At 57.2% G+C, this 10,415-nt stretch overlaps 1 protein-coding gene across 1 annotated transcript in view; it reads left to right on the top strand.

The window, feature by feature from the left end:
* The first annotated feature begins 8,173 nt into the window (after nt 1–8,173).
* The window catches only part of DISP2 (dispatched homolog 2 (Drosophila)), a 34,400-nt gene continuing 32,158 nt past the window's right edge, over nt 8,174–10,415 (top strand). Inside the window, exons 1-6 of the mRNA XM_014534853.1 lie at nt 8,174–8,179; nt 8,636–8,773; nt 8,880–9,017; nt 9,227–9,264; nt 9,537–9,680; nt 9,954–10,146. Of these exons, the coding sequence (XP_014390339.1) occupies nt 8,174–8,179; nt 8,636–8,773; nt 8,880–9,017; nt 9,227–9,264; nt 9,537–9,680; nt 9,954–10,146 (657 nt within the window). The remainder of the gene's footprint in view (nt 8,180–8,635; nt 8,774–8,879; nt 9,018–9,226; nt 9,265–9,536; nt 9,681–9,953; nt 10,147–10,415) is intronic.

Raw genomic sequence — 10,415 nt, forward strand, 5'->3', positions numbered from 1 at the left:
CTGTACAGCTACGGCTGCCCCTGTGCCCAGGGGAGCAGCTTGCCTGCGTCCCCTACCTCCCCGATTGATAAGGCCTCCGTCTCCCTAATCCCATGCCATGGCTCGTGCCCTTCTGGTTCCAGAGCAGAAAGCTCCTCTGCCCTCTGTCTTCCCCAGCCCAGCCAGAGGTCCCACCTCTGCTCCTCTGGAACCCCCTTCCTGGGGCCCTCCCCTCCCCACCACGGTTAGCCTCTTTCCTGGCCAGGCCCTCACACAGCACCCAAACCGCATCTCCAGTCTCCACACACACAGAGTTTCCTTGCAAATGCCCCTGCTCTCTCTTCCTTTCCTGCCGGATGTTCCCACTGAGTCAGACTCATCTACTTTCCCAGCAACTGAGGCACCCAGGCTCCTGGCCCTGGGCCTCTCTCTCAGGCACACCTGCCCCATCTCCACCTTCTCCATGCGCTGCCCCCCACAGCCACTGAGTTCCAGCAGAGCCTCTGAAGGTGGGGGGGGGGGGCAGGCCCCGGAGCGTGGCAGGCAGGCTTCCCGTCCACTGCCCACACCGTGTTGGAGCCGGAGGCCTGCAGAGCATCAGCCTGGGAGGGGAGATGCAGCTGAGACTAATGTTCTCTACCACGTTTGCAGCCCAGGCTCCCAGGCCAGGCCGAGGAGGAGGGGTATCGATAGAAGAGGCTGCAAGCGTGAGGCAAGGTCTGCTGTCCCCCTGGGTCCCATTCCCAGCCAGGGGGACAGGAGGCACAGGTGGAAAGCCCGCCGTCCCGTGGGGAGGGTGACCCGGCGCTTCTGGAAGGGCCTGCCAGGAGGGACCCCACTGGCCTAGTGGCAGAAGCCCATCGGGCTGGAGGCCCACGTGCCCAGGACAAACCAACAGTCAGAGCCCCGCAGTTTCTGGTCCTGGGCTGCCCAAGCGTTACATTGTCACACCTCAGAGCGGCCCCCACACGCTCCTGTTTTCTCCAGGGCCTTATTTGCCTGTGTGCTCTCCCACTGGACACAGGCTCTCTGAGAGCAGAAATGGGTGTCAAGGGCCTGGCACAGCGCCTTGCAAACGACAGCCCCCCCCCGCCCCCCCCAATGAATATGTGAGGGAATAACCCATGTCATCCTGGGCGCAGCTGTGCGTATCTTATCTATAGGCAGGCTGTGCCTGCCTTTCACCCAGACCGCAGGCAGCCCTGAGGGAGGCGGGGGCTGGTAAAGGCCTCTAAGAGTGAACGCCCCTCCCCTGTCTGGGGGAGGCAGGGAGATGACCAGCATGAAGTTCCAGGAGACCCTGATTCTGTTACTCCGTGCCACCACTAGGGGGCAGCAGAGTTGCAAAAGCCCGGTTTGAGGAGGCGTGGTCTTCCCCTTCACTCCTCCTGCTCCCCCAGCTCCTCCTCCTTAAGTCTCTGTAATGCCCACCTCCCAAATCCACCAGAATGGAGGTGAGGAAGCTCAGAAAGGTAGCCCCATTTGCCTAGGCTGCACAGCCTGTATGAGGCACAGATGCAACTACTAGACACCACCAGGGCACCTGCCTCCCTTGCCCAGCGCTCTCCCCGCCCCTCACAGGTCTGGGTCACATCTTTTCCCTTTGGAAGGTATTATGGGTCTATGGCCCACAGACCCAGAGCCAACCCTGAGGGCAGGTGGCTGCAAGTCTGGAGATTCCTGTTGAGGAAGAAAAGAGGAGGAACGCTTGCAGGGGAAGAAAGGCCCTCTGGACTACTGAGACTGGAGCACCGCTCGGGCAGAGGCCACGCCCATGGAGCCGAGGCCACGCCCATGGAGCCGGCGCTACTCACACTCTGGCCACTGTCTCCAGAATGGATGATGGTTAAATACAAGCACTCCTTGCCCTTCCTCAACCTTGTCATAAAACGAGGCAGAGTGCAATGGCAGATCCCAAATTAACTTCACCCCTTACTGGCTGCGTGGCTTTCGGTAAGTTCCTTGTGCCTCTGGTCCGCATCTATAAAATGAGGTGTAACTACTTCGAGTCACTGGCAAATGAAATGAAAAAACACAGTAACATCCGTATGTGCCTCTACTAGGGTGCAGCTCAAAATAGTTTTCTTGCCTCAGGGAACCTTGATAGCCACCTCTGGATGCTTTCTCTGAGGCACCCCAAAGGATGCGGGGGCTGCACACACTGTAGACGTGTGGTGTATGGAGACCTTCTGTGACCTGGTGCAGGAGATCCTGAGGCACGTACATTCTCAGCATCCTTTCTGAGCCTCCCTTCATGTTGTTCCCTGCCCGGAAAATCCTACAAGGCCGGGCTCCTACCCCACCCGCTCCAGGAGTCTTCTCTGCCTGCTCCCCTCCCCCAGGCCTTGTTCCCTCTGAACTCCAGGCTCTGGCTGCCACCCATCTCCAGCTAGCACCGGAGCTCCTGGCAGCGGTCCCTGTGCTTCACCTGCCTCTGGATCCCACTGGGTCCAGTTCCAGGCTCACATCCCCATGCCTGGGGACCATTCTTTTTTTTTTTTTTTTTTTTTTTTTTTTTTTTTTGTATTTTTTTAAGTTTCATTTTATTGTGTAAAGTATTACATATAGTATTGCATATGTCTCCTTTTTCCCCCATTGACCCCCTCACTCAATGCCTCCCCACCCGGGACCATTCTTTTTGACCGGGGCTAACCCCTAGAGGTCACTGGCCCCACTAGACAGCTCTGGGTGGGTGGATGGATACTGAGGAAGAGGATGGGCAAAGCTAGATTGCACGAGAGCCCAGTCACTAGGCAGCAGCCCTCTGAGTAAGAAGAGACAAGAAGGTGGCTTAAAGCACAGTGTTCTTTTCCTACAAACCCACTCCCTCCACTCCCCCTATTCCTGGCTAAAGACACTGCTGTGCTCAGTCCTACTGACTAGAGCAGCGGTCGTCAGCCGGTGGTCCGCGGACCACTGGTGGGCCGTGAGGTCCGAAAGGTTGGCGACCGCTAGACTAGAGTATATGCAGGCCTTTCAGGTCTGGCCAGGCCTGGCCCTGGGTGAAGACTCAGAGTGCATGAGATTGGGCCAAAAGGACCAGTCCTGGGTCGGCTCCAGGTGCCAGGGACAAAGTCTGGGCCCGCCTCTCCCAACAACACACATGCCAGAGCGGGGCAGGGCCAAAGCCCTTAGACTTGCAGTGGTTCTCAACCTTCTGGCCCTTTAAATACAGTTCCTCATGTTGTGACCCAACCACAAAATTATTTTCGTTGCTACTTCATAACTGTAATGTTGCTACTGTTATGAATTGTAATGTAAATATCTCATATGCAGGATGGTCTTAGGCGACCCCTGTGAAAGGGTCGTTCGACTGCCAAAGGGGTCGCGACCCACAGGTTGAGAACCGCTGCCTTAGAGGCATCAGGAAGCAGAAGGAAAGCTGGTCTGGGGACCCACCCCTCCATTCTGCTGTCAGGGCACACCTGGGCGGGGCCTCTAGAGCTTTCCAGCTTTAGGCCTAGCAGTGGGAGGTGAACCCTTGTGTGGCACTGAACCCCTGGGGTCTCCCCTGTGGGGACCTTTCTTCTCCCTGGAGGCTGCAAAGTAACTCGAGTGTTTTTCTCAGAGCTGCCCACACCAGAGGCCAAGTGCTGCCCCGTCAGGGCACCTACTGTGTGCTTCACCTGGCTGGGCGGACAAGGAGGTGAGCACACAAGTAGGAAGCTGTGTCCAGAGCTGGGAGGGAGGGGTCTGGGCCAGGCAGAGCAGTGGGGGTCCAGGGAGAGTGAGCAGGAGGCCTCAGAGTATTAGCACAGCTGGGAGTGAGCACAGCGGAGAGGGGAAGGGCCGATACAACATCAAGGACTCAGGCCTACGGACCCTGGAAGCGTGGAGCAGACGGGCTTGCCTGCGTGTGCCCAGGGTGCGCCTTCCTCTGGGCAGGCAGAGAGGGTTGCATGGGATAGACAGGCTCTCCTCCACCTTGAAGCTCACCCCAGGGGCCGCTCATGGGAGTGAGGTATGGGTGGAGCCACATCCTCTAGGGATAGGTAGGGCAAGTTTTGAGGGGTAGAGAGCTGGCTGGTCCCACAAGAGGGATTGGCCAGGGGTGGTGTGCCCCATCTCTGGGTGGCATGCCCTGGACTAGAGGCTTCAAGGCAGAAGAGGTCAACTACCATGAGAGAGAGAGAGAGAGAGAGAGAGAATGCTGAAATGCCCAGGGCACCATATTCACCACGGGGAAGAGGAAGCAGCCTGGGGGTGGGGCGAGCAGGAGGGTGACCAATTGTCCCCGTTTGCCTGGAACTGACCCCATTTTAGCACTGAAAGTCCTGCCTCCAGAAACCCCTCAATTCTAGGCAAACCTGGACATTTGGTTGGTTTCAGGGGAAGGAAGGTGTGGCAAGAGGCTGGGGTGGAGAAGGAACTTCTCAGGAGCCTGTCAGTGAGATGCCAGGGGCCAGAGGTGGAGCCCTGTCCATAGGAGGATCCCTGTGTGAGCAAGGGAATTTCAATAGGTCCCCGGTGCTCATGCTGACAATAGCAGCAACACCTCCCACTTACATCTGACAGTGCCAAACCCTCACACACCTGATGCCATTTGATCTGTCAAGCTCTGAAAGCCACGCATTAGCCAGGGCAGGTGTTATTAGCTGCTCTTTGGCCCAGGAGCCTGGGTGGAGGGTGGAGGGTGGAGGGTGGAGGCCTCCCACTCACGTGCCTGCAGCACTCAGGCCCCTGCCCCAGCCCTGCCACACTCTCCAGGGCATGCCCAGGGCTGGCCACCTTTGCCCTCCTGCAGTGAGAAACCTGTCCACGCAAACCATGCAAAGAGCCTGCTGTGATGCCTCCCTCCCCACCCAAGGAGCCCAGGAGCAAGGGGCCTTGCAGGCTCTGCTGAGAGAGATGGGATGCCACAGAGCGGGACGTTGTGTCTTCCTGCCTTCACTGTCAGTGCGCACCTTCCCGAGACCCTGGCCCGTGGCCTCTACGGCTAGTAGACGCCCTCCCGCCTCTCCTCTCCCTGAGCCCAGCCCCTCACCCAGCAATGTCTCCTTTGCGCCCCAGGGCTCCTTTCTCTTCCACGTAGCGCCTTTCTGGCAGGAAGGTGCCACCTCTCAGCCAGGCAGTAAGGCCAAGCACTTGGCGCGCGCACCCCTGCCAGGCACGGTGCCGAGGGAAAGAGGGACACGTGAGGCTGAGGCCCTGCTTGCACATCGTAGGGTTGGATAGGGAGGATCAGAGCATCGGGCTCTGCTGTAAACCGACTCTCACGTGCTGGCCTCCTGTGGGCGTCCTCGCTTCTCTCAGGCCTCCCACCCCAGCCAGGCTCCTCAGTCTGTCCTAGCTTCTCTGTCACCTCATCAAGGCAGGTCTGCCGCCTCTCTACCTCCCACCACGTTCCTCAGTGAGCTCAGACCTTGACTCCAGAGATGGTGAGAACTGAGGCCCTGAACCCTGAGACCAGAGCAGGGAGCCCTTACAGCGCTCCTCAAGCCTGTAGCCCCTCAGCCCCCGCGGGTCCTGGAGGACATAGGCCTCCCCTTAGGCTCCCTGCCAAAGCTGGGGGATGTGGAGCGGGAGGTCATGTTTTCAGGGGCCCTGAAGGAGAAAAGGAGGATTCCTGGAAGGGGGTCGGGGGCATGGAGGGCTGGCGAAGACGGGCCCTGGGTGGACGCAAGTCCTGCCATTCACGCAGTGTGGGCTGAGGGGTGGGAGCACTGTGAGCACCACGCCTTCATAAACTTCCCCGTGGGCCTCCCCCTTCCGTGCCCTGCCCCCCCCTCCCCCCCAGGCTCACAGCAAATGCATGGGTGATGCAGTAGTAACTCCCCACCGAGTCATGGACCGAAATCCTTTGCCCACAATGTTACCAAAGCAGGCTGCAATTGTTCCGAAGAGCATTTCTGAAAGGAGAGACAACTGTAGGGGGGAGAAGGGGTCCAGGCTAGACTCAGATGGCTGTGGTTGGGACTAACTGTACACTGGCTGGGTGGCCTTAGGCAAATTTCCTAATGCCTCTGAATCCTGGATTTGTTTTATCTACAAAAGAAGGGAAGATAAGACTAATCTTCAAGAGCTTATATGAGATAATCCTATATAAAAAAAGGCTAATATGCAAATGGACCAAACAGCAGAACGACCAGTCGCTATGACGTGCACTGACCACCAGGGGACAGACGCTCAATGCAGGAGCTGCCCCCTGGTGGTCAGCGCGCTTCCACAGGGGGAGCACCGCTCAGCCAGAAGCCAGGCTCACTGGCGAGTGCATCGGAGGTGGTGGGAGCCTCTCCTGCCTCCGCAGCAGCGCTAAGGATGTCTGACTGACGGCGTAGGCCTGCTCCCGCCTAAGTCAGACATCCCCCAAGGGCTCCCAGACTGGGAGAAGGCACAGGCTGGGCTGAGGGACCCCTCCCCACCACCAAGGGCTCAAATTTTGTGCACCGGGCCTCTAGTTGATACTATAAAAGAACTTGACACACAGAAATACTTTTCTGTCCACCATGAAAATAATGGAGAATCACTCTTTTCCCTTCTCTCCATTTTTCAAATAATTTTCTGGTGTGGTTGTTACTTCTCTTTTTACAGCCCTAAGTGAGAACAAATTGACATACCATAAACTGCACAAATTGTGCAATTTGATAAGTTTTGTCTATGTATAATCCATGAACCATCACCACAATCAAGATAATGAAAATATCCATCAAACCCCAAAGTGTCCTGGTGTCCCTTTCTAACATCTCCTTCCATCCCCTCCCCATTTCCACCATGCTATCCCCAGGCAACCAATGATTTGCTGTCATTATACTATACTACTAATAATTAGTTCACATTTCCTAGAATTTTCCAAAATTCTAGAATTTTCTAGACAGAATTATACAGTATGTGTTGCTTCTTTCATTTGCAGTTATTTTGAGATTCAATCATATTTTAGCATATAGCAAAGTTCTTTTTTGTTGTTGTTAATCCTCACCCAAGGGTATTTTTTTCATTGATTTTTAGAGAGAGTGGAAGGGAGGGAGAGGAAGGAGAGAGAGAGAGAGAGAGAGAGAGAGAGAGAAACATCGATGTGAATGAGACACATCGATTGGTTGCCTCCTGCACATGCCCAGACAGGGGCCTGGGATCAAACCTGCAATCCAAGTATGTGCCCTTGACAGGGAATCAAACAGACCCTTTGGTGTGTGGGCCAATGCTCTAACCATCTTGCCATACCAGCCAGGACCAAAGTTTTTGTTTGTTTGTTTGTTTTGTGTGTTTTTTTCCTCCAAATATATGTATTTATTGATTCAAAGAGGAAGGAGGAGGGACAGAGAGAGAATCATTTACGGGCTGCCTCCTGCATGCCCCCTACTAGGGATGGAGCCTGCAACCCAGGCCTGTGTCCTGACCTGGAATTGCACTGTGACCTCCTGATTCATAGGTCAACACTCAACCACTGAGCCTCGCTCACCAGGGTCACCCCAATTTTTAAAAGTGTTATTTTTAAAGCGAAGGCTGCACAGGTGCCGTTTGAATGAGCACCAGTTGTGACTTAGTGGAGTTTTAGGCGGTTAGTCTCCTTTGTAGCCTTGTCAGGACACAGCCTTTGGCATGTTTTCGTGTGCTGAGAGCATGCGTGTTTGTGTGTGGTGAGCGCTGAGCTGGAGTTGCGGCCATGATGGCGCGTTTGCTCCCCTGCTGAGCTCCCTGCTGCTCGGGGTCTTCAGTCTGTTCCGGCTTCAGGGTCTGTGCCGCTGTCCTTTCTGGGCGATGAGAAGGTCCCGCGTGATGTGCCACCATGAAAGCCAGAGTCCCCTCCAGGTCCTTCCAACCCTGGGAATGGGGAGTGGGGGGATAGGAAGCAGGTGGGGTGCAGCCCTAGCAGCAGTGCAGTGTGAAAGGCTCCCCAGGCTGAGGATGTGGCCCTGGAGGGACAGGTGAGGGAGCGCCTGGCCCCTCACACGTTCCTTTACCTACAGTCACGCCCCTGCTGGGGCAGGAAGGGGCAGGGAAATCCCATTCTTCTCTGGTCTGTGCACTCCTTTCTGTTCTGCGTTCCGCTGCTTCAAACCAAGGGAGGAAACCTGCCCTTTTCTGTGTCTACCTTATGTTTGTGTCTCGTTTGGAATTCTTCAAGCAATTTACATCTCCTGTCTCATTCTTTCTTCCGTGCCATCGTGAAATCGCACAACCAACTCTCCACCCGAAGGACCTTGCCCGGGGCTGGCAGTACTGGGCCCATGCGCCCAAAGCCTCTCCACCCGCAGACATGCTGGTCAGTGACCGAGCCTGCCACCCCCCCAGCTGAGCCCCCCACTCTGAGGGCTGGCACAGACCACGCATCACTTTGCCGTCTCTGTGAGTCTGAAATCCTTGAATAGACAGGTTAGAATTCGTAAAAAGCGGTTCCAGCGTCTTGAAGTTTTGCATTGGCACCTCCACGGAAACCTTTCTTCTTAAGCTCTGGGGGCTCCCCTAACGGACCCAGCCGAGCCAGCAAAGGGGCCACAACGGCCTGAGGAACCCTCAGGTGCTCACAGCAACTGCACCCTGGGAAAAAGGGAGGGCACCCAGCTGCCCAGCCCAAGCCCCTCAGACCTAGGACTCGGGGGGAGGGCCGCCTTGGGGCCAGGGGCAGAGAGGGGAAGCGGAGCTTCTGGAATCTGGGCTCTGACTCCACTTTGCTCTTCAGCCTCCATCCGAATCCTGACGTTGGAGGGGAAAAAAGCAGACCCTCCAGGGCACAGTCCAGGAGCTGCGGGGCGCCTCCCTGGCCCTGCAGGAGAGCAGCATCAAGTGCACGGAGCTGCAGGAGGAGAACTGGCAGCTCTGGAAGCAGGGAACGCTGGGTGGTGTCCGGAACACATGGGTGAGCCGGGGGCCAGGTGACCCGTGGGGTGACAGGTGTGGGGTTTGCTTTAAAGCCAAGTTCAGTTTGGGACCTGACTGTGGGCTGGGTCGTTGGCTCCGCGCAGGTGGAAGAGTTGGGGATGCAACTACAGAAGGAAAAGGCCAGCAGCCAGCACTTAGAGACCCTCAATGAAGAGCTGGAGGGAGACCTTGAGCAACAGTTCAACATCATACACACCCTGAGGGCGCACAGGGCCACCCAGGTAGGCCCTCCAGAGCGCGTGCCCCCCCTGGCGCCCTGCCTGCCAGAGGGAGCATCCAGGGCCACAGCCATGTCCTGGTCATTGATCAGTGATTCCTGGGTGACCAGTTTCCTTGCTAGCTCCAGCTCAGACCAGCCATTCTCAGCCAGGGCAGGGAGACGGGGCAGGTATGGCTCCCCCGGGGCACTGGCCATCTTGTTGATTGACAGAACTCGGGGGAGGAGAAGAGCCAGGCGGTCAGGCTGAGGTGAGTGCCGGCCACTGGCGGGATGACTGGCGGGCTCCCCAAGGCTCCTGTCCCCCCTTCCCTGTGGACCCTCATGTTTCCCTTGGACCCTCTGCTTCACAGGGACTGGAAGGGACCCTGGGGACACATGGGGGAGAGGGAAGGTGGGGGTCTATGGCTGGAGGAGACCCTTGCCCATCCCCGCCTCCCTCAGCTCTGCAGAGAGAAGCCACTCACAGAGGCTGTGCAGGCTCCTGTGAGTCTGTGCCTCGCAGGTGGGTTTCCCTCCTCAGGCAGCAGGACCAGCTCCAACAGGAGGCAGCGCTGCAGGAGCTGAGGAAGCTCCTGACCACCAAGCGGGAGACCCTGCAGCAGGATCAGGAGGCCAAGGTCCTGGCCGCCCAGGAGAAGGAGAGGCTGCGGCAGGAGGTAGACAGGTAACCGCCTCCGCCCCTGCAGGGCAGCTTATGAATGGGAGAGTTTACATTGGTTAAGTCCTCAGAACCTGCTGCATATGTTGCACTGCAGGCGCATCTCAGCTCAGACTGGCTGCGTGTTCAGTGCTCAGTGGCCACACGTGGCAGTGGCTGCCTGATTGGAAAGTGCACTTCTTGGCCCCCATGTCATGGGCCGTGTTGGCCCTTCCGACGGGTGTGATCACACCGAAATGGCATCTCTGTGACGTGGCCTTTTTCCTCTTTTGGGAGCAGATTCCCAGCAGTGGAGTCACAGGGGCGTGTGGTGTGGGAGACGTTGCTGATCTGGGTTTTAGTGCTCACCTGCATGAGGCAGACTTTGGAGGAAGAGAAACGTCACTTCAGGAGCCAGATCAAGAACCGGAGCAGAACCGGAGCCTTCTACAGATGCTACAAGTGCAAAAACTTCCAGCATCACATCACAGAAGTCTCTGAGCCTCATCAAGGAGCCCCCACTCCTGATAGAAGGCAATGGCCACGTCCTCAACGTTCATATCTGTGCTGGTCGCTGCGCCCTGGGCTGCGGGACCCGAGCGGCGCCGGCACCGAGGCTGGAGGGTCCAATGGGGTGAGGCTGAGGGGACTCTGTCAGCGGAGAGGAGTCGGGAGGCTCGGGGACCCCAATCCCGGGTTTTGGGGCTCAACCAGCCTCAGGCCCGCCCTGCGCAGCGGGGACGCTGCCTCCCACGCCGCCTC

Source organism: Myotis brandtii, unplaced genomic scaffold (genome assembly GCF_000412655.1).
Source record: "Myotis brandtii unplaced genomic scaffold, ASM41265v1 scaffold133, whole genome shotgun sequence".
Classification (NCBI taxonomy): Eukaryota; Metazoa; Chordata; class Mammalia; order Chiroptera; family Vespertilionidae; genus Myotis; species Myotis brandtii.